We start from the raw sequence: 23,752 nt of genomic DNA on the forward strand, positions 1-23,752 counted from the left end.
CAGCCCTGCACCGAGGGTCTCTGTAATGCTCTCTAGTCACAGTCAGATTAAACAGAATGGGGGCCACTGTCATCAAGTGCAACCTACCTTTGATGGAAATCTCCTTGCCCTGGAAGTTGTGCAGGTACCGGAGCAGCACTTCCTTCCAGTAGCTTCGGTAGCTTATGAGTCCCAAGTCCGACAGGGGGCGCTCTGGAGAGCCAACTTTCTCTTCTACTTTGGAAAGTAAATAACCTGCCAAGAAAAACCACAAACTTGTTTTTATTCTTTTTATTTAGGGAGGAGGCTTTAAAAAATTATGTTTACTTATTTTGTGTGCATGCTGGTGTGCAAATCAAAGAACAACTTTCAGGAATCAGTTCTTTCCTTCTACTGTATGGGTACTGAGAATCAAACTTGGGTCCTTAGGCTTGGCAACAAGTGCCTTTTACCACTGAGCTGTCTCACCAGCCCTTGGGTGAGGGGGCTTTTTTGAAACAAGGTCTCAATATGTAGTGCTAGCTGGCCTATAATATACTATATATAGACCAGACTGGCCTTGAACCTGCAGTGAAATCTTCTCCACTGTTTCTGCTTCCATATGGTTGGGAAGCACTGTTAGACTTTTTTCAAGCAACATTAAATCTCATTCTAACAGCAAAAAACTGTGTGCAAACATAGAAGACTTAAGGACATCTGCTTTGCAGTACCACAGAGCAAGCCATGCAACAGAATATGGTTTTGTGTGGCTGCTGAAGACATACTGGCTTTATATAAACAAGAGTGGAAGAATGTGTATTTACACTGTATCTGAGCACCTTGTAACAGGCACTTAGAAACAACCCTGGAAGCCTTCACAAGGAGCTCTAAGAACAGAGATGCTGGCTGGAGAGATGGCTCAGAGGTTAAGAGCACTGGCTGCTCTTCCAGAAGTCCTAAGTTCAATTCCAAGCAACCACATGGTGGCTCACAACCAACCATCTATAATGAGATCTGATGCCTTCTTCTGTCCTGTAGGCATACACACATGCAGGCAGAACACCATATACATAATAAATAAATCTTAAAAAAAAAAAAAAAAAAAAAAAAAAGAGAGAGAGAGAGAGATGCAAGTCCTTCCATCTGTTTCGTAGATCCAAATTACAAAATGTAACAACCCACTCTCCCTCCCTTCCTTTCTAAGTTAAACTAGGCTGGCCATAAATGTGTGGCAATCCTCTGAAGAGAAGAGTGTTAGCATTATATGTTCGATCCACCATGTCTAGTTTAAATTTTTTTTTCTTGGGGCTGGAGAAAGGGCTTTGTGGTTAAGAGCACTGACTGCTTTTACAGACAACTCAGATTCAATTCCCAGAACCCACATGGCAGCTCATAACTGTCTATAATTCCACTTCCAGGACACATGAAGCCCTCACATAGACATATACGCAGGCAAAACATCAACATACATAAAATAAAAATAAATATGGCCATATGACAGAGGCACATGCCTTTAATCCCAGTATCTGGGAGGCAGAGGCAGGCGGATATTTTGAATTGGAGGGCAGTCTGATCTACAGAATGGGTTCCAGGATAGCCAGAGCTATTATACAGTGAAACCTTGACTCAAGCAAACAAATAAATATCAATTCAAAATTTTTATAGGGGCCAAGGAAATGGCCCAGCAGATAAAGTACTTTCCATGTTATCATAAAAACCAGAGTGTGACCCCCCAGAACCCTAATAGAAGAAGGCCAATCACAATGTCTGTCAATACACTTAGCTTTCTGGAGGCATAGATGGGATCTGAAGGACATGCAGGCTAGCTAGACTAGTCAAAGTGATTTCTGTTTAGTGAGATATTCTATCAATAAACAAATCAAAAATGGAGGAAGACACTATCAACTTCTGGTTATCACATGTGAATATACACACATGTATCACATATACTACTCATGACAAAAAAGACTTAAAACATTTATTTGTATTTTATGTATATGGGTGTCTGTCTACACATATGAATGTATATGTATGTGCACCATGTGTGGAGGCCAGAAGAAGGCATCTGACCCCTGGAAATGGAGTTATAGCTGGTTATGAGCTGCCATGTGGGTGCTGGAAACTGAACATGGGTTCTCTGCAAGAACAGCTAGTGCTCTTAGCCACTAAGCCATTTTTCCAGCCAAACCTCCATTCTCCCTTTGACTAAAATTCAGTAACACAGACGCTGGTAGCACAAAGCTGATTCTTGTTTGTCACGTGGCTATGCTCACTAGGCTGGGAATACTGAGTTGGGAATGAATGTTGAACCAATGCTCAAAGGAGAGTAAAGTCTGCTTCTTGAGAACCTCTGGCCAGAGCCATCAAATTTTCTATGTCTAATGTCCTTTTCTGTGTAAAAACATCTTACAACTAGTATATTGCCTATATTTCTACCTCTAGTAATGGGCTTTTTGAGCCTGGGCGAGTACACAAGTCTTTTTAAAAGAAACATGGTTTACTTGCACAAAACTGATCAGTTTTGAGAGATCTTTAATGCCCTTGAAGTGGTTTCTGTGGCTGTGAAACAAATAGAATCTGAATTTGCTCCTCTTATTATAGTATTGAAATTAAGTCTACTTAATTTATCAAGTGATGTTCATGCCCTGACTTTATATACTTTTATCTCTCAATAAACACTGTGATACTTTAAAAAAAAATGTTACAAAACATCCTGTTGATTCAGAAGCACTGTACTCACAACCTATACATAATACTGTAATTCATGTCTACAGAGAGCCTTTCTTAACATCTGCAGTTAAGACCATCACTTCAGCACGATGCTTACAGCCATTTTAAATGAACACTTGTCACTAAGCTGATGATGATCTTAGTTTAAACCCAGGACCCACATGGAGAAGGGAGAAGACTCATGCAGGTTGTTCTCTGACCTCCACATGAACGCTCTAAACTAACAAACAAATGGGAGGTACATATTAGTGGGTAGGCAAATTCAAACCAGATACCCATGATTAATGAAGAGTGAGTATAATACCCAAAGCCTGAATCAGGTACATGGATTACCTCCACAAGTGCTTACATAAGTGAAATCCTAAGCATCAAAGGACAGCTTTAAGCCATAGGCATGCATCTGTGCTGTTTCAGTCTCAAATGGGATAATTCTGCAGAGCTTACTTTATTATTCTCTGCATCTCCTATTAATTCAGCAGCAACTCCAGGTTCTATATACAACACTAACAGTTGTCAAGGTACTTCCTTCCACTACATGTTAGGTACTATCAAGAGCACACATCAAAAGTGACCAACAACATCCCCAGGGTCCCAGCCTTGAAGAGCTGATGCTCAGCAGCAGCACTTACTGAAATCAATGAGCATTTTGCCATAGCCCTGCCTCATATACTGAGGCATGGTGAGGATACAGGACACATTGTAGTTGAGAAATGAATTCTTCTCCTAAAATCAAGAACAGACAAGTAGATCATGAGACCAGAAATTTCACCACTATACCCCTATCCTAGACTTAAAAACAAAACAAAACAAAACAAAACAAAAAAAAAAAAATCAATTTACTGTTAGTCCTAGGAAGTGACTCTGAGGCCCATAGCTGCTACCACATCATGATGGCCAAAGCTATTCACCTAAGGACCTCTCTAGCTCAGACCTCAAGTGCCAATTTAGGGAGATAACTCTAAAAACATGCCAAAGCCAAGATTGCTGAGAAGACCTTCTAGGAGCCCTCTTTAAGGAACACTTTTCCAGAAGATAGCTTGCCCACTGGGAAGACAGGAAGCCAAACAGAATTCCCCTGGAAGGTCAAAAAACAACTAAATCACACAATACCTGATTCTGTTTATAAATACCCAGAATAGGCCAATTTGTAGGGGAGGCCCTGGAAGGGTCAAGAGGAAATAGGGACAGACTAAAATGTTCCTTCTCGAAACAATGGAAACTGAAGACTACACCGGTCACAAAACATGTCATTATATTAGAAGCCTCTGCCCTGTACAGTCTAAGAAATGAATTGTATGGCACACTGTACTTTAATTGTTACATTAAAACCCATAACCACAGCTGTGGTGGCCTTTAATCCCAGCACTGAGGAGGCAAAAGCAGTTGGATCTATGTGAGTTCTAGGCCAGCCAGGACATGGGGAGACCCTGTCTCAACAAAATGAAAGAAACTAATAAGCTGGACCTGGTCATATATATACATATATATAAATATATGCAATGACTGTAGTAATCAGTTTTATTATACAGATTAATCATCCTTGAACATACAAGGTCCAGAGGAACGACTGAGTCTTTAAATATACACAAGTATTTCCATCAAATGAATTTTCACTCTTATACTGAAATAGGCCTACAGCAGTTAAAAAAACATAAGAAAAATAAGTGTGATTGGTTATGTATTAACTGAGAAACAACATACAAACCAAAGATTACAGAAAGGGGCTAAACTGAGAAAAGCTGAAAGAGCAGGGAGATGTAAGAGTGGTGGGAATAAAGCCCACTATACTCTATGTACTACCAGCTCCCGTCCATTTAAATGTTCATCAGTAAAACTTAGATCTTAAAATACAGAATGTAGGTAGAGTTTAATCTGTGTGGCCATAGCTTTCACCTAAGTTGTAGGCCCTTCAGGGTAAAATGAATACAGAAACAGCTTCATGTTCATCACCTTGTTTTTATGACCGTGTGAGATTAGATGGATTCCACCGAAGAACAATCTCCTACAGGTTACTAGAACGTTCTTCCTCCAAGCACACACTGTGTACCTAGCACCCCTTACATCTTGCCATTATCCAAATTTAGATCAATAACAAAAGCTTTTAGTTTCACACTGGCCCGGAGAACTGGCTTTATACACATACCCACACATATCTCTGCTAGGAGGCAATGTTGGTACAGAAGTACAGTATTTCTGGTTTGTTGTTTCAAGTATGTACAACACACAGCACTGCTGTGTCAGGTAAACATGGGAAGATGAGGCATGGGCGCATAGAAAGCAGTCAAATGGAAATCAAAAGGACTTTCTCTTTCAGAGTTCCCTAGCTATATTTGTAGAGGTTTCCCAACAATTTCTTTCCTTTTCTTTTTGTTTTTTTGAGACAGGGTTTCTCTGTATTGTTTTGGAGCCTGTCCTGGAACTAGCTCTGAAGACCAGGCTGGCCTCGAACTCACAGAGGTCTGCCTGCCTCTGCCTCCTGAGTGCTGGGATTAAAGGCGTGAGCCACCACCAATAATTTCTTTAATTACATTGCATATTCTAAGTCCATTCCCAAGTTGTTCTTTTGTACTTTTCTCTATCTGTTTTGTAGATCTGAGCAATCTCGGGAATTAAAAGGTCATCTGGATTGGGATCACACAACAGAGAACAGATGGACAAACGAACTCTTGAAATAGTATTGGCCTTGCATCTTTTAAAGACAATGAGGTATTACCATGAAAGGGACTAGCTATGCTGTAATGAACCCAGATGGAGAACAAGCAACTATACTACGTTCCTGGTTTTAACCTAATAACAAAGAGGAAAGCAAAGCCGAAGAGTTGGCTCAACTACAAGATGTGTTTTAAATTCACAGGGAAGGTCCAGGCCAGTAATTAATGGCTCCAATCCACAGAAACAAATAAACTAGAACTTTCTAATAACAGTATCAGTCAGGTATCCCAGTTCATGTCTATAACCCCAGCCCTTTGGAGGTTGAGGTAGAAGACTGTCCTGTGTTTGATGCCAGCTTAAGCTGCATAATAATTCCAGGCCAGCCTGGGTAACAGAGGAAGAGCCCAAACAGAATATTTTCATGGAATTATCTGTGATACATGTGCCCACCTTTCTACTTTTGCTTATGGAAAGCCTATTACCATCATCTGCTTCCCAATCAGAGATCTGAGCCCCCTAGTGCCAATAGCCATAATGCTGCTGTGGTTTTTAAACTTTAATCATGATATCCTGCTGACCTTAGAAAAATATCCAATCAGGTGACAGCCAGTATTGTCTGCTTCTGTCATAACATAGAACAGGAAAGGCTCCACATCATAGTATAACGTTTTATGGTCCAGAAAAAGCTTCGCCAAAAGGCACAGGTTTTGGCAGTAGATCTAGAAGCAAAGAAAGAGTTTGTACAAGGGTCAGTGACCAGAGAGTTCAAAAAAACACCAAAGCAAAGCCTAAAAGAACGACGGTACCAGCACTATGCTGAAACAAAACTAATCCCTATTCCCAAAATAATCCTTTGGAACCCCATCAACGCTTGATGCTAGCATCTCTTTCTCTCAAATCCACTTTTTACCTTATTTTTCTTGCCATCTACTTCAAACACAGAGATGGAGCCTTTTCGGTATATCTCATCACCAGGGGGGTGTTTCCACACACACTTGGCCTACAAGAGAATGGAATTTACATGAGCAATCAGATTTTCCTACAACCCTGTTCCTTAAGGGAGAAAAGGAACTGCAGGTTAAAATTGGCTAACTGGCCTTTAATCCCAGAACTTGGGAGGCAGAGGCAAGTGGATCTCTGTAAGTTTGAGACCAGCTTGGTCTACAAGAGCTAGTTCCAGGACAGGCTCCAAAGCTACACAGGGAAACCCTGTCTCAAAAAAACAAAAACAAACAAACAAACAAACAAAATTGGTTAACTGAGTTAATGGACAGTAGAACACACTTGAGGACAGTGAAATTGACTGTTTTCAGAGAAGTTAAAGCCTTCTTAAGCTGTTGCAATATATCTATGGCATTTCTATGGCTGTTTGGCTTAAGTTTTCAGGATTATTTTTGGCATTATCTCAGCCCAAGATATTAAATCACCTACAACGTAAAAGCCCGATAAATAAGAATATCCTTGCTTACAATAAAATGTTCCATGCCAACAGGAAATTCTTAAGCAGCTTATTCTGGCAGCTTAGTGTTGCTAAGTATGTTACGCTCACCTTTACCAGTCACTTCCCATTACCATCCTACCTTCATCATCTGTTTCCAGACTGCAAAACAGACACACAATGATGAAGAACATGAGCCACTAACTATCTGCCCACCTCCTGCCTTATGTTACAAAAAGAAAGCCCTTTGATGGCTTATTTTAAGAGGCAGGAGGCCTGGCTAAGCAGCAGGAAGCTGGAAAGCACTTGGTTCCAAAGTAACCTCCTTTTCTTCTTCTCAAAATGCTCCATCAATGGTTCTGGGGCTAGTGCCCAGCATCTTAGGCATCGAGCCAAGTTCTCATACACTACCAGTGAAAAGTTTTAAGCAGGTACAATGTTTGCTGCCAAGCCTGATGACTCGAAATCAATTTTGGGAACTTACATAGCAAGAGAGAACAGACTACCACAAGTAGTTCTCTTATGTTCACATGTATGCCATGGTGTGTAATGAACACATGCACGCACACACAGAAAGATTCTTATTAAACAATTTACTACATCTTTTTGACAACTCAAGAATAAAGATGCACTGGACACAGTGGTTGGTCCACACTAGTAGTCTCAGTACTCAAGAGATAGAGATGGGAAAACAGATACAGGTTTGAGACTAGCCTGAGCTAAAGACCCTATCTGAAACAAACAAAAAAAAAAAAAAAAAAAAAAAAAAAAATCATATACACACCCTTCAAGAATTATGTTCCAGGTTTGGGAATATAACTCAGTGGTACAGTATATGGTACAGTACTTACCCGGTAAAGTATGAGGCTGTGGTCCCTCCCAAGCACAGATGTGCTCAAATACGTGCATGCGTGTGTTTAAGGAATGGTATCATGTTCTAATTTTTGCAGGTAACTATTGTTTGAAAGCTCCATCTATGTTCCTATCTCTTCCTCTTATTTGTTAAGAACTAGAATATTTGTTTAACTATGTAAAGATGTGTTTCATTTGTTTAAATATGTAAAGATATGTTGCATTTGTTTTACCTTGCCTACCTAAGGCATGTGATTGGCCTAATGAAAAGCTAAAAGGCCAATAGCTAGGCAGTAGAGGGTTAGGCAGGGCTAGTGGGCAGAGAGGATAAGTAGGAGAAGGAATCTAGGCTGAGGAAAGAACAAGGGATAAAGAGAAGGAGACAACAGGGGCCAGCCAGCTGGCCAGCCAGGCACTAGTCAACTAGACATGAAGGAAGCAGGAAAGTAGGACTTACAGAATGAAAGGTAAAAAGCCCTGAGGCAAAGTGGAGATGAAGAGACAGTTTTAAATAAGTTATAAGAACTGGTGGGACAAGCCTAAGCTAAGGCAGAGCATTCATAATAAATCTCCATGTCATGATTTGGGGACTGGCAGTCCAAGAAAGCCTGGCACTTATTCCTGCTAGTTCTTTCCATGGTAGCCAAACCAATGCAACAGCTAATTGTTTAAAACATTAGCCAAGGCAAAGAAGCCATTTCAGTGATTACAAGTGATTACATCTGATACAATGGAAAGGAGAACAAGTTTGCATTTCTGAAGTCTTGCTTTTATACTTATAATTCACTAGACCAAGGAGTATACATCTTATTTTAATACACAGAACGTTCAGAAATAAAAACTATCAATCAATTCTGTTACTTCATCATCCATTACAAGTGGGTCTCCCTTATACATGCATTCATTCAACTCACACTGATACCCACCACCTAAAATATGAGCCACACTGTCCTGTCTTAGCTAATAAAACATATACGTATCTTCTTGGAGTTTGGGACAAACACAAACTATAGGGAGAGGTAATTCATATTCTGAGGAAGAAACAAAAGACAGGAAAAAAAAAAAATGTTTCTGAACAGGATGTAGGTAGGTAGCAACCAGCACTAGTCCTGCAGAGGGACACCCTGAAATGTGATTTTCAATTCCTTTGGTCTCTAATCCATTGCTACGGGCACTTGGGAGATGTCATCTCTTGTACATTTATGTCCTCTCTAGGACATAATTGGGAAACCAAGTAACATCACCCTCATGGCCATGGGCACAGTAGTGGGACTCAAGAGAACATACCATGTGTCGGCGGAGTATTGTTTGACTCTTCATGTATTTTAAACAGAATTCACACATGTAGAGACGTCCCAGTCGGGCATATTCTTCAGGATAGGGAGAATGGTACCAAGTATCCAGCTCATAGCGTCCAAAAGCAATTGTTTTAATCATGTTGCTTCCCTCTGTGATTTGGCCTTGAAGCCTTAACTTCTCCTATTGCCAAGAAGAAACCAAAACAACACATAAGGATTAGGATTCCTTATATTTGATTTCAAAATTAGATTATCGGTGTGTATGGATGTTTTGTTTGCATGCACATATGTGCATCATATGCATGCCTAGTGCCTGCAGAGGTCAGAAACCAGCATCAAATGCCTGAAATTGGGAGTTATAGGTGACTGTCAGCCACACGTGGGTGCTGGAAACCAAATGTGGTTCTCTGCAAAACATCAAGTGTTCTTAACCACTGAGGGATCTCTAGCCCCTATTATCCTTGTTCTTATATGCTTTGCAAGGCCAGCAGCTAAGCTACAAAAATAATCAGCTAGATTTGGCCTTTATCCATGAGATGGCCACTAATGAGATACCTAAGCATGGAAAATCACACAGAAAACTTGTCAGCTATACTACCCAGGAGTCTTTAAGAGAAAAAAAAGTCTTTTGTATTTTAGCTCAGCCTCAAATGCACTCCGTAATCAGTATTACCTTGAACTCCTGATTCTTCTGCCTTCGTTTCTAGATGCTGCAATTACAGGTGTGCACCATCATACTGAGTTATGTGGGACTGGAGATGGAACCCAGGATTTCTTGGATCCCAGGTAAGCACCCTACCAAAGAGCTACAATCTTAGCCCATTCCTGGTTCTGTTTGTTTTTAATTTTTAATTATACTGTTTATATAAATACAAGTAGATGACAGAGGACAGCTTATAGGGAGTCAATTCTCTCCTTACACAAGAATCTTGAGGGGCTTGAACTCAGGTTAGGCCTGTTTGTCAGCAGGTGCCCTCCCGGTCTTCCTTCCTACACCTCCCAAGGGCTAGGATTACAAGTGCAATTAGACAATTATTTCTTGTAGTAATAATCGAGAGAACTGGGAAAGGCTGGCCTTAGGCATTATCTTCACGATGGAAAAGAAAAGCAGGAGGTGGCAACCAATAAGTATTTCAGCCCAGAACAGCCACCAAGCCCTGCCTCCTGCAACTGACATAATAAAAGGAAGGAGTGAGGGGGTGAAATGAACACTACAATCTGTATTTCCCAAAGCACACTTAAATCGTTTTATCACAGGTAAAATCACAGTTGCTAAAACTGTTAAAAATTCTCTCTAAGTAATGGACATGGTTGAACATACCTGCAATCTTAGTAGTAGAGACAGTGGCCAGAATTAGTGAATTCTAGGACAACCACATGTATATAACAAGACCATATGAACAAACAAACAAAAAAAGGTATTTCTGCAAGGATATGGAGTGGACTTATAATCAGTGGGAGGATGGCATGAGCCTAAAAATTTCAAACTTGCTTTAACAAGACGAAACACCCTTGTCAAAATTCAATAAATTCAATATCTGATTGTAGTCTGCCTCACCATTCCTCTACAAAAGGATGGTGCTACAGACCCCCAAGTCCCGAGGTTCTCAGAATTGCAAATTTTATCCAACTGACACAAAATGGCAACCAGAGTTTTAACCAACCTCACTACCTCAAGCCAAAATGGATCTTTTAGTTGAGGCAGAGAATTTTTAAGAAAAAGGGATAACCAAAGGGTGACGTGTTTTCATGGAAATGGGAAGACTATCTCTAAAGACAGTGAGGGGAAGGGAATAGATTTCAGCAGTAAAGTACCCAATTCCATCAGACTGGTTGCTAATCACTTTTCTTGGCAGTTCTAAGGGCTTCTCCTAAGGGTCTTCCCCTCACTGTGGAAGTTTTTGTACTTACCAAATCCTCAGAAGCCCGGGCTTGTGCTCTTCGGAAAAGATCTAAGTCATATTCACTTGTCAGGTTTTCCAAGAGAGGCTCCCGAGTATTACCATAGGTCTGTCTGTGTTCCTAGGAAAAACAGCAGGGGTGGTGATATTGTCTATAGAACTTGGTTAATTCCGTTCCCATGGATGCCAAGCTGAGCTAGAAGCTATTTACAAGTACCTACACGCTGGGTGTGGGAAACTGAGCTCAGGCAAAATGGTAACAGGTAATGTCTGTCAGAGGCTGCCTCTCCTCACCCTATGGATCTGAATAACATAAAGGAAAGGTTTGAAGACTTTCACATAGGACATTAGTTCAAGGTCTTTAACTGAAAAGACAACTAGGTGCCATGGCATAACCATGAAAATGACAAATTATATAGTGGCAATAGAGAAAGCTAGCCCAGAAGTAGTGGCACATGCCTTTAGGCCGGCGGATCTCTCTTAGTTCTATGTCAGCCTGGTCTACAGAGTGAGTTCCAGGACAGCCAGGGCTACACAGAGAAACTCTTTGTCAAAACAAAATAAAACAAAACAAACAAACAAAACAAAAAACAAAACAAAAAAAAAAAGGCTGGGCAGTGGTGGTGTACGCCTTTAATCCCAGCACTTGGGAGGCAGAGGCAAGCACATCTCTGTGAGTTTGAGGTCAGGCTTGTCTACAAAAGGCTCCAAAGCTACACTGATAAACGCAGTCTCAAAAAAAAAAAAAAAAAGCTAGGAATTTCATAAAATGCTAATTGTGGCTATCTTTAGGTAGATTAATCTTCTATATGCTACTCCTCATTTTTATTATAAAATGTATATTATATTCAAAGTTCTCTGGTGCTCAGCTCTATTTCTAGTCCCTGAGAATTTTACCATATACAGACATTTTTTAATGTCATCAGTCTTTATTCAAGTAGGCAAATTTGCTCCCCTCTCTCAGTATTGCAGATTGAACCCAAGCCTTTGTACACACTACCACTTTGAGGTATATTACAAGCCCTTCATTTATCACTTGGGGACAGAATCTTTTGAGATTGCTGAGGCTGGCCTGGAACTCACTTGGTAGCCAGGTAGGCCTAGAGCTCATCATGTTCTTGCCTCATTTTCATAACAGTTGGGATTACAGAGCCAAACCTCCTCCAATGTGATCACTTAAAACTACAGTGAACAGATTCTACCAACTGGGCTGTATTCCCAGGCCTAGAGGATGGAATTTTCAAAAGTATAAGCTCTGTTTCACCTGTATTAGCTCCTTTGTCTCCACACAACAGGGGGTGGGACTGGGTGACAGAAAAGAGACCCTTAGAATTCACTGGATCCTCTTAGGAAACAACTAGATACTCTAAAAAGTACAACTTAGGCTCAAGTGTTCTGGGAGTTCAGGGCAAGTACAGACTGGATTTTCTCCTTACCATATATTTCTCTTTCTGCTCTTTGCTCAGTCCAGAATTTCTTTTCTTCCTGAGTTCAGCCACCTTTTCCTTATACCGTAGCTGTCTCTCTGTTGGTGCCTAAAAGAAAAACAAAACAGAGAAGCTAGCTAGAACACTCATTATGAAGATAAGCTTTAAAACACCAAAAAAATTTTTGAGGTTTTTTATTTTTCCTTTAGGACCTCATGTAATCCAAGCTGGCCTCAAACCTGGAACTTGCTTCTACCTCCCAAGTGCTGGGATAACAAATCCAATCTACCATGTCAGGCTTTTTGCCTTTTTTTTTTTTAAAAAAAAAAAAAAAAAGATTTATTTATTTATTATGTATACACTGTTCTGCTTGCATGTATTCCTGAAGGCCAGAAGAGGGCACCAGATCTCATTACAGCTGATTGTGAGCCATCATGTGGTTGCTAGGAATTGAACTCAGGACTTCTGGAAGAGCAGGCTGTGCTCCTAACCCCTGAGCCATCTCTCTGGCCCTCTTTTTGCGTTTTTTTTTTTTTTTTTTTTTTTTTTAAACAGAGAGAGGAAGGGTATTCTTAATATAGTCCTGGCTGGCAATCCTTCTTTTTAAAGTGCTGGGATTATAGAGATGGGCTACCACACTGAGCTCTTAAAAAAAAAAATAATAATAATTTTTCTAAAGAAACAAAACAATTTGCCAGAAACAGTACAGCCACACCAATAATAATATGCTAATTTATAATTATAAATTGGTAGGTTCTTTTACTGTCCAAATCACTGTTCTTACTGCCCCTTTTCAGGAATGCAAATGTATTTTAATTAATATGAATGAAGAGTAAGGAAGAGGGTAGAGCTTTGTGATTTATGTTTATTATCCCAGCAGAAGCACAATGACAGTTATAAATTCCAGGCCAGTCTGGCCTACATAGCCAGTTCCAGGCCTGTAAGGGCTATACAGCAAGATTCTCATTTAAACACTGAAAGGCAGGGAGTTGGTGGTGCATGCCTTTAATCCTAGAGCTTGGGAGGCAGAGACAGAGGCTTCTCTGTGAATTTGAAACCAGCAGGATCTATAGAACAAGTTCTAGGACAGGTTCCAAAGTTACAAAGAGAAATCCTGTCTCAAAAAACAAAAACAAAAAACCTAAAATAAGATTGAAATCTCTATCAATATAGAAATAAAGATCATTTAACTGCATAAATACTGATTTTTAAGTACCATTACTTAATGTTCCATCAATGATATTTTAAAAAATACAGCAAGAATAAAACCTATGACATAATAAAAAAAAGTATAGGAATTAGTTACAAATTGCTTTTGCCTGCCAAGCACTGAGGTTAGGTGGGCATTATTCACTCCTTCATATTAACAAAGAAATGAAGTTTCCCAGCTGGCCTGCCCAGGACAGCATAGCTAACAAGAGAACCAAAGTATAGAGATCCAGATGCAACTGTCTATCTCCAAATGCAACTGTCTTTCTTACCACTGCACCTCCTGTGCTAATCACCTATAACCTAACTGCAGAAACAGATAGATGACAGCTATGACTAATACTTTACAAAGGCTGACATTTAGGGGAAGTACATGAGAAGAATACATGAGAAAGATTTACTAATTGCAGAAGGTCTCAGAAGAATTCCTATAAGAGCTAAGACTTGTTCCAAGCCTTGAAGGATATATATGTAATCTCATCTTGGTAATGATATAGAGTTCTCAGAAAGTTCAAAGTCATTTAGGAAGAAGCAAGGAATTACGTGCAATGTTCAGAGAGGAAGATTAGGACAGAACAAAAATGCTTTCTGAAAATCACAGAAAAGAAGTAAAAGCTGGCACAACTGGCAAGTGTCAAATACTGAGGAAATACCATCGGTGATGTTGAAAATGCACCAGCAAAGTCAAAGGTGTTTGAAAGCCAACCACAATGGGCTAAAATAAGGATGTAAAATGAGGAAATGGAAATGCAATGTGACCTTTCAAATAACCAAGTTATTTTTATACTATTACTACTGCTATTATTGTTATTATTATTATAAATAGTTTGATTCTTCCACTTATGAGAAAGAAGTGTATGCTTTATGAAAAATTACTAGTTGAAAGACAAACATGATTTCAAGTTGAAGTCTGGAAGACCAAGTGATTTTCATGTGCCATGCAAAACAAGAGGCATGAATTGCCTATAAAGACAGTTAAGGGGCAAAGGAGATCCAAAAAAAAAAACAGACCTCAAACTGGCTGGCCAGAGCTTTCACAAGGCCCATACCTGGTGCCTGGTTGCATGCCTGTTGTTGTCATCTTGCCTGTGGGACAGCATCCTTTCTTCTATCTGCTTATCCCGGCTCTGTGCTCTCACCTGCAACCATCAACAATGTCAATAAATTCACCTGCTTCTAAGACTACATATACTTAAAGCATAAGAATTTGTGTATTTGCACTATTCTTTGAAAAGTAAAAATACTCTTATTATTGATTATTGCTATCTCTATTAGAAAGAGATGAAGCAAGACTCACACAGTACATCAGCCACTAAATATCAAGGAAAAGAAATGATCACAGCTAAATGTTGAAGTTGAGACTTTCAGTAAGAACAATGACTCTGGTCTGAACTCTTTTCGTTATGCTGATAGGAAACTGGGAAGAGGTACAAGGATTGAGAAGAAGAAAATATCAGAAAAATCTGGGTTCAGGATGGGCATGGTGACATTTGCTTGTTTATAGTTTATAGAGGGGTTCAAGAGCAGCCTATGCAACATAAGGAGACGAGACCCCACCTCAATGACTAGGAAAGGGGATGGGGGGAGGGGTTGGAGAAAAGTAAAAGTGGAAAACCTAAATTCAAGTCCACAGAACTCTGTAGATACAGGACCCCAGAGATGGATGACGGGCAGTGGTGGCGCATGCCTTTAATCCCAGCACTCAGGAAGCAGAGGCAGCCTGGTCTATAAGAGCTAGTTCTAGAACAGCTAGGGCTACAAAAAGAAACCCTGTCTCAAAAAACCAAAACATACAAACAAGATCCCAGAGAATCTCATCAGCTCTCATTGGTTTCAGTCTCACCCTTTGGGAACTGACACCTCATATCTACCTGCCTATTGGGCTCAATCACTTAGCAGGCTCAAAGCAGAACCACCAATATTTCCCATATCTGGCATTCCAAACCAACAAATAGTACCATCTTAACAGCTGATCAATTTAAAAGTTGGATGTAATCCTTCACTTCTTTTTCTCCTATCACTACACTGAGCCCATCTCCTACTAGCTTGCTCCCCTCCAAAACACATCCTAAATCCAATCTTTTCTTAGACATTTTATCAACACCACACTAGTCCAAGCTACCATTTACTGTAAGAACTAAGCAGACTTCCAATGCATCTATTCTGTGTCATGCTTTCTTCCCCAGTCATCCTCCATATGCCCAACAGTTGTTTCAATGACATACTCTTCCTCTGCAGGACCCTCCAAATGCTTCCACTGCCATCAGAATAAAAACATTATCCTTGTAATAAGGCCTAGAAGCCTTTATGATCTCATTTCTGCTTCTTCATTTCCTATCATGCTCCAGCCACAGCCTACTTTCAAGCACAACAGTATCTCCAGGTCATGGCCACTGCACTTACTATACCTTCTTAACTACCTCCACTCCTGGGTCTTTAAATATTGTTACTGATACCATCCACACTCTAGACTGTATGCCAATCTCAGGGAGGGCTTCCTTGACCTCCTCTACCAAAAGCAGTATGTTACTTCCACCTTGGAAAAATCCCTCTCTTTCTCTTTTTGTTTCTCATGGTGTTTATCATTACATAAACTTGTATTTACTTATTAATTTACAAGCTTTCCCATGAGAATGCAAACTCCTTGATCACAGGTGTTTTAGGTTTTGATTCACCACCACCACCCAGACAGGGTTTCTCTATGTATACATATATCCTTGGTTGTCCTGGAACTCACTTTGTAGATCACAGGCTGGCCTTGAACTCAGAGATCTGTCTCCCAAGTGCTGGAATTAAAAGGTGTGCTCCACTACTGCCTGGCTCAGTTTTTGATTTTTTAGTCTTTGTCACCTGAATCCTTTGTTATCCATAAAAAGTTACATGCAGCCACAAAAAATGTAAGGCAATAAAAAGGTTCACTAGAAAATGCAAGAGCAATCATGTACATGCAGGCCATTTAAAATTTAAGAGCTTTCATCAGGCCAGGGAAGTAGCTCATTACTGGCAGCCTTGCCTAGCACGTACAAAGGCCCTGATTCCTGGTGCCCTCCTCCAAGCACAGTCCAACAGTAAAAAGAATGGTGCTGTCTCATTTCCCCTGTACATGACACACAGGAAAAATTTACAACATAAATGTTTCCCTTTATTTAGGATTTTCTTCCCTGGTCTGAAAGTTTCCTCTAATTTCTAAAATAAACTGTTTAAGGTACTTTACAGATACTGCTTCAAGTCATGCTCTTCAAAGCTACGCTTCAGGAAGACTGACGTAAAACAAAGCACTATCAGATTGCTAAATTTAAAGATACGCAATAGAGGAGCATTATAAAACACTATCAGTTATCTTCAGAGAAAGAAGAACAAGTATTTGGTCAGCTTCTGAACCGGGTGCTGACACTGCCATGCCTGCTCTCAGCCAGGTGAAGGGAGACAGTGGGAAGACAACAGGAACTCAGAAACTGGAATGGAAACTAAATGAAAAATACCTGGTGTAAGCATTTCAAGATTTACTTGGTGAAAATTTAAACATGTGAAGAAACACTTTCCCAACTCCACCCCGAGACCTCGTAAATATGAACAAGTTCCTGAAGCAAGGAGAACAGGAAATTGAATTCTTTTCCAAATGAGACCTGCTCACACAAGCATAAACCTGTGACCCAGGCCTTGTGAGCAAAGGAACAGCAACAAAAAAAAAGTCAACCAACACTTTGGTGTAGTCAAAGTACTTAGTTTGGATAACTTATCCAAAGACTACCTGAGCCTTCTATTTAATTACTATTTGCAATTCTTGCTTCCCCATAATTAGCATGATTCCGCCCTGGTAGCAGGAACCCATGCGGGAATGCACAAAAGAGGACCTTAGGTTTGAGTCTCAAACTCCAAGGTTGTTTAAGAACTGTATTTTTGAAGAATTTAAAAGAACTAGCCAAGAATAGATGTGACTGATAGAAACAGAGAGGAACAGTATTCTGCAGAAATGAACACAAAAGGAACATTTGAAAATGGTTGAAAAGCAAAACAACTTCACGGATTTGTTAAAACATAGGGTGGAACGGTGGGATTAACTATCTATGCAAATTCTGCCTAAGTAGAAAAGATCAGTCCCTAGAAGAATATGAGGTCAGTTACCAAGGGAATGAATGTGCTAGTGGTAAAGTTCCTGAAATTCTAAAGATAAATCTCCCTGTTCATTTCTTCCCTAACACTCATCATGTGTGATAAATCTTTTATTTGTTCCCATAGCTAACTTTTGTTTAAAAAAACAAACATTTTTTTCTTTCATTACTTCCTCCACTGGCATGTAAGAACAAGACCCTGTCCCCTTGTTACTGCTGTACCCTGAGTGCTTATCAAAGTGCCAATCAAGTAACAAGCATTCTCGAGAACACTCTGAAGAAAGGAACACAGTTACCTTGCATTCATCAGCTGAGAGGTTATGATAGAGCGGACATCCTGAGATGGAGAAATGTCTCTCGTGTTTTCCTGTAAGATGTCCTGTTAAAGGAGGGAAAACTTAATTTCCAGGAAGAACATGCAAACTTAGGAAGTGAAATTTTTCTTGACACAAGTCTGTTATTTTACTGTTCCATTTTAACAAATAAATTTTACCAAAAGGAAGTGCTATCAAGTTCATGATTTGTAGCTGGGTGATGGTGCAGACCTTTAATCCCAGCACTCAGGAGGCAGAGGCTGACGAATCTGAGTTGAGGCCAGCTGGTCTTGGATAGCCAGGGCTACAAAGAGAAACCCTGTCCTAAAAAACAAGCAAAAGCTTTGTTACATTAATTCAGTCTAATGAATTGAAAAGAAGTATACTATTCTTTCTATTATGCAAAACTAGGATTTAACTCCTTTCAATAATCAAAAGAAATTCATTTAAAAATGAAGAAAATGGCAATTTCTACAATCTGGAAACATTATTTTGATAATCTTGAGCAAGATTCAATATACCTTTTTTGAAGAATGAATATATTTAAAGATTTGGATTTCTATAGCTAAATTCTAAGATAGGGAAATTAGCCTGTCTTTCTTGGTGGAAGCTTGCTCTAACTAAAAGGCAGTCTTCCTGTCTCTCCTTTATACTGGCATATGGGAATGGAACCCAGGACCTAAGCCATGCTAAACAAGCACTCTATCAGAGCTATATTTCTATTCATTCTTACATTTTTCAGACAGCTTTTTGTTTTGTTCTTGTTTTTTGAGACAGTTTCACTATGTAGCCTTGGCTATCCTGGAACTCACTCCATAGACTAGGCCAGCCTTGAACTCACAGAGATACCCCTGCCTCTGTCTCCTGAGTACTGGGATTAAAGGTGTGCACCACCACACCCAGCTGGACAGGTATCATTATTATTAATGTATGTATGTAATGTGGAAATTAGTTCTTAACTTCTACCTTGTTTTTTGTTTTGTTCATAATTTATTAAAACTTAATATTATAAAGAGCCTACATACCCCCCCAAAAAAAAAAATCACACAGGGAATAACCAAACATCTCAATGAATTTCTGTACAGTTAGGATAACCAATCTGAAGCTGTGATTTTACACTTTCTCTATTAAATATAGTTATCTTCAACTAATAAATCAGAAACAACCCATGACTGAGTTAAAACTAGAAAATTAGCTTTATATCCTTTTCATGACTTAAGTGTCCATTACTTGCATTCAGTCCTTCACCTGATATTTACCCTTTCTTGTTTTACATGTTATTTGTGCCCATATGTACATTTGTTTACATGTATACAAAGATTTGCAGATGATGCATTTGTCCTCTACCTTGTTGAAGCAGGGTCTCTCTTGTTTTGGGTGCTGTGTATCAACATTCCTGGCTCTCCAGCTTCCACCAGTAACTCTATCTTTGCCTCCTATCAAAATAGTAGGAATGCTGTGCCTAACAGGTGCTTTATGAGGATTCCATTGTCAGGCTTGTCACAAGCAAGCATTTTTACCCACAGAGCCATCTTCCTGGGTCCCTCAGGCAATCTGTCAGTCTCTGTTTTGAGACAGGGTCTCTAACTATGGAGTTGTCTATCCTGGAACTCAAGCTTGGCATGAGGTTGACCCCTGGAACCCACACAAAGGTGAAAGAGAGAACAGCCTCCAAAAATATGGCCTCTGTCCTCCACACCCATGCTGTGACAAATGCACCCATCCCTACACACATAATATAATAAACTTCAAAAAAATACAGAAAACTGAACATTATTTCTTTGTTACACGTCTCTTCCAAGAGGATTATAAAACACCAGTGATGCAAAGAGCAGAGAGACAATGTTAATAAGATAAAAAGATAAACTCAAGCTAAACTGCAAGCCTACAAAAACCTTCCCCTTTTTAAGAGCACCCAACGTCCTCATTTAGCTGCCACAGGTGTGTACCTGACTCGTGCATCTGTACACATACCACACAATTTTCTTTCAAAAAGTTCACCATTCTTTCGTGGTGAAAAATTGTAATTTGGGGGTTAAGAAGACAGTGGGATTTTAAAAATGATACAGCAGGGAAGTGGGGTTGATCCTGGAAGGAGGAGTTGGGGGAAAGGATATGATCAAAATACACAGCATGAAAATCTCAAAAATAAATAAAAATAAAGACAAACAAAAAACTCCACAGCATAATCCACAGAGTAAGCTTTGAAAGGTGAGAATAATCCAACTATGAAGGAATGGTATTTATGACATTCAGGCTGTCAGCTCTCTGGGACTGTATTTTAGTAAGGCATGGTTGAAACATCCCTGTAATGCTAGAACTTGGTAGGCTGGAACAATTTCTCTGGGGACTGGAGAGATGACTCAGAAAATCCGAATACTATTATTCTTCCAGAGGACCCAGGTTCAGATCTGAGCACCCATAACCACCTGTAACTCCAGATCCCATAACCTTTTTTTGACCTCTTCAGGAACCAGACACAAATGTGGTATACATACATATATGCAGGCAAAACAATAATATACAGAAACCTTAAAAGAAATCTTAAAGCAACAACAAAAAAAAATCTTTAATTTTTTTTTTTTTTTTTTTTTTTTTTTTTAAAAAGAGGATTTCTATAAATGTGAGGCCATTGTAGGCTACACAGTGACTATCAGGCTAGTCAGGGGCACATAGCAAAAACCTATCTCAAAAAATTAAGATGAGAGGAAACAGATTATAACTTTAGAGAGCTACACACTTATAGTCACACACTACCTAATGTTTTAGTAAACAATAGGCCTCTAAAAACAAAAATAGCAGACCACACAACGAGGGTTCTATAATATTATAGTGGGGCTGAAAAGTTCCTGTCAGTTTATGATACTGCGGTTACTACAACATGTAAAGTTGGATACACAACTCATATATTTATGGTCACACTGATATAAACAAACCTACTATGCTAATCATAGAAAAATATAGCACATACAATTAATTCTATATAACACATAATGACATATTAGAAACTATGCTACTGGTTTAGGTCATATTTTTCATCATTTTCTTATTTATTCAGAGATAGTCACACTAGACAGCCCAGCCCAGCCTTGAGCTCAACCACTTTCTTCTACCTAGGCCTCCTGAGTGCTGAAGTTAAGGCATTTGCCAATATACCCAGCTCATTTATTTCAGTGGAGTCCTTCTGTTTAAATAAAAGTTTACAGTGAAGCAGTGTCCACGTTACACTAGCAACCATAACATACATGTTGAGTGTATTAAGTTATGTTTGGCTTACTGCTGGCTGCTTTGTTCACTGGTATATAGGAGTAATAGGCTGTGCTATATATACAAATACACACAACTAACCAATAGCTTAAGTGTACAGTAGTCTAAATCATCTAAATTTGTCAAGGTCTATGCTCTCAAAATATATCCTTGCCATTAAGCAATATAAGGCCATTTCTTAAGACAGGGAAAAAACTATTCTCTGATCAAACACCACATATAGAGTGCAGTGTCACTACTTTGCAAGCCAGCTTTCAGAGATTGAATGTCTTATAAACTGAAGGCTGTTTAGCAGTTTAGCAAGTCTAATGACACCAATTTCCCAACTGTTTCTAATCACTAGTATCTTTCACAAAGCATGTTTAAAAGTATTTACCTTTAAAAACACACAACACTGTTGGCACAGTTCATAGACCACAGTATAAGCATAAAGATAAATCCATATTGAAACGTGTCTTATCTATCAGTCAGCACCTTCCAACTTCAGGCAAAGGCTCAATGGAAAGAGCTACACCTCAGTTCACTCAAGCAACACAAATAAGCTTCAAATCACTGCAAGAATTCCTAAAGTGATTCACTAAAACTTAAAAGTCTTGATAAAACAAGACACTTATCAGAGAAGTTTCTCCTACTTATACTAACTGAATACACAAAGGCATAGGGATTAGAAACTCCTGGTCTTAAAAGGCCAGGTCTCAGGCTCTTAGATGTACAGCCTCTTAAGAATTCTGTTTTCCTCATTTCCTTATTAGCTGTGGCCATGCATCCATTATTAGGCATTATCTTACACTGTATCGGTAAGCATGGACCATGTGCCCCATGATGAGGCATTTCCATTTTTGTTTCTGCTGAGGAGAGGTGGGACTTTCTCATTAGTAAAAGCATACAGTGAGGTGAATGGTTCATTAGCTATATTTCCTTGCAACTACATTATACACAGATAATAGGCCAAGAACAGGTTTTATTCATGAATTCTCTGAGTACATAACCACTGATGGGTCTGAAAAGCTAGGTCACAACAGAGTCCTTGTACCACAGAACAGTCACAACGCTGGGGCACACTCACCTAAAGAGTTGCAGCCTGGTGTAGGACACTTCATATTGAAATTGTAGCTTTCATGAAATCGACGGCGCTTGGGACGATGAGAGAGATCACTGCCTGAGTCCTTCAGGGACATGTCCTTGGCAATGCTTTCATCATGAGACACATTGGGGCTAGAGATGTCTATGTCAGACTCAGAAGAAGGGGCATTTCCAGTTGGAGTTCGAGGTGGTGACTCATCATGATCAGCTGTATTTTTAGTTTCTAAACAAAAAGCAATTGGTGGAACTGGTGAGTGGGTCCCTTTACTTGAAGATTCTCTAGACTGAAGAGTTTATGAACTTCGCAGTCTTTTTCTACAGCTTTTTTAAAAGACAGGATGCCACGTAGCCCAGACTCTCTAGGTAGCTAAGAATGACCTTGAATATGTGATTCTTCTGCCTCTACTTCCCTAGCTCTGAGCTTATAGGCATGTACCACCATGCCTAGTTTTATGCCATGCTAGGGAACGAAATCAAGGCCTTATACATGCTATGCCAGCAGTCTACAAATAAACTATGTCTATAGACCTCCAAGATCTAACCAGTAATTTTTACCTACTTATCTGCTATTAAGACATTGAAATCATCACTTTGGTGTAATTTTACATTCTGATTGAATATAAATTTGAGGTTCCCTTACTACATGTTTCTTCTCTATGTTTCTCCTAAGCAATCAAAAATTGAATATAAATAGTCTCTGAAAAGTTACCAAAATCACCCAAGTATGATAAAACCATGTTCTCACCATTCCAAGTAACTGTTTAGAAGACAAGACTATTTACTGTCATTTTAAAAATTCACCAAAACGTATTATGCTCTTTACTGGAAAAATAAATAAATAAATAATCAACCCATTTCCCTTCCTGGCAATACACAAGCAAAAAAGAAAGCTTGATATAGTGGTATGTTCCTTTAATCCCAGTACTCAGGAGGCAGAAGCAGGCATTCTCTGTATGAGGTCAAAGTCAATCTAGACAACAAAGCAAGACTACATAGAAAGACCCTGTCTCAAAACCAACACCCCCCCCAAAAAAAAAAGACTTAAACATTTTAATACTTAAAGTATATGAATGCTTTCTGAATGTATGTGTGTATATTATCAACATGTCTGGTGTCTAAAATTGCTGGGATCACACAATCTTGAAATTCATACTTTTTCTTTTCTTTCTTTAAAAAAAGACATTCTCATTCTTTATCCCTGCCCAGCCTGGAACTTCCTATGTAGCAGGTTGGTCCTAAACACATAGGGGTCCACCTGCCACTACCTCCCAAATGCTTGGATTAAAGATACCATATTCTTCTTTTTCTTATAAAGATTCTATTTTAATTATGTGTATGTTGGCAAAATGTAGATGCTGGCAGAGGCCAGAAGAGGGTGCTAGATCTCCTAGAGTTGGTGTTACAGGCAGTTGTGAGTCACCAGACGTGTGCTGGGAACCTAACACAGGTTCTCTCTAAGAACAAGCACTATTTGTGTTGTGTGTGGTGGCATGTGCCTTTAATTTCAGCAC

General features: G+C 39.4%; 1 protein-coding gene across 5 annotated transcripts in view; it reads right to left on the minus strand.

Annotated features, from left to right (window-relative positions):
- Window positions 1-23,752, minus strand: part of Kat7 (lysine acetyltransferase 7) — a 35,310-nt gene that overhangs the window by 2,954 nt on the left and 8,604 nt on the right. For 3 of the 5 annotated variants that reach the window (XM_051205036.1, XM_051205267.1, XM_051204957.1), the window contains exons 4-13: window positions 22,225-22,464; window positions 17,874-17,956; window positions 14,515-14,604; window positions 12,266-12,364; window positions 10,840-10,950; window positions 8,918-9,109; window positions 6,251-6,340; window positions 5,919-6,059; window positions 3,318-3,411; window positions 88-234 (exon numbers count right to left, since the gene is read on the minus strand). In XM_051205036.1, the coding sequence (XP_051060993.1) occupies window positions 88-234; window positions 3,318-3,411; window positions 5,919-6,059; window positions 6,251-6,340; window positions 8,918-9,109; window positions 10,840-10,950; window positions 12,266-12,364; window positions 14,515-14,604; window positions 17,874-17,956; window positions 22,225-22,464 (1,287 nt within the window). The remainder of the gene's footprint in view (window positions 1-87; window positions 235-3,317; window positions 3,412-5,918; window positions 6,060-6,250; window positions 6,341-8,917; window positions 9,110-10,839; window positions 10,951-12,265; window positions 12,365-14,514; window positions 14,605-17,873; window positions 17,957-22,224; window positions 22,465-23,752) is intronic. The other 2 variants (XM_051205185.1, XM_051205107.1) reach the window with 1 other exon arrangement.

This window comes from Phodopus roborovskii, unplaced genomic scaffold (genome assembly GCF_943737965.1).
Source record: "Phodopus roborovskii unplaced genomic scaffold, PHOROB, whole genome shotgun sequence".
In the NCBI taxonomy this organism is placed as follows: Eukaryota; Metazoa; Chordata; class Mammalia; order Rodentia; family Cricetidae; genus Phodopus; species Phodopus roborovskii.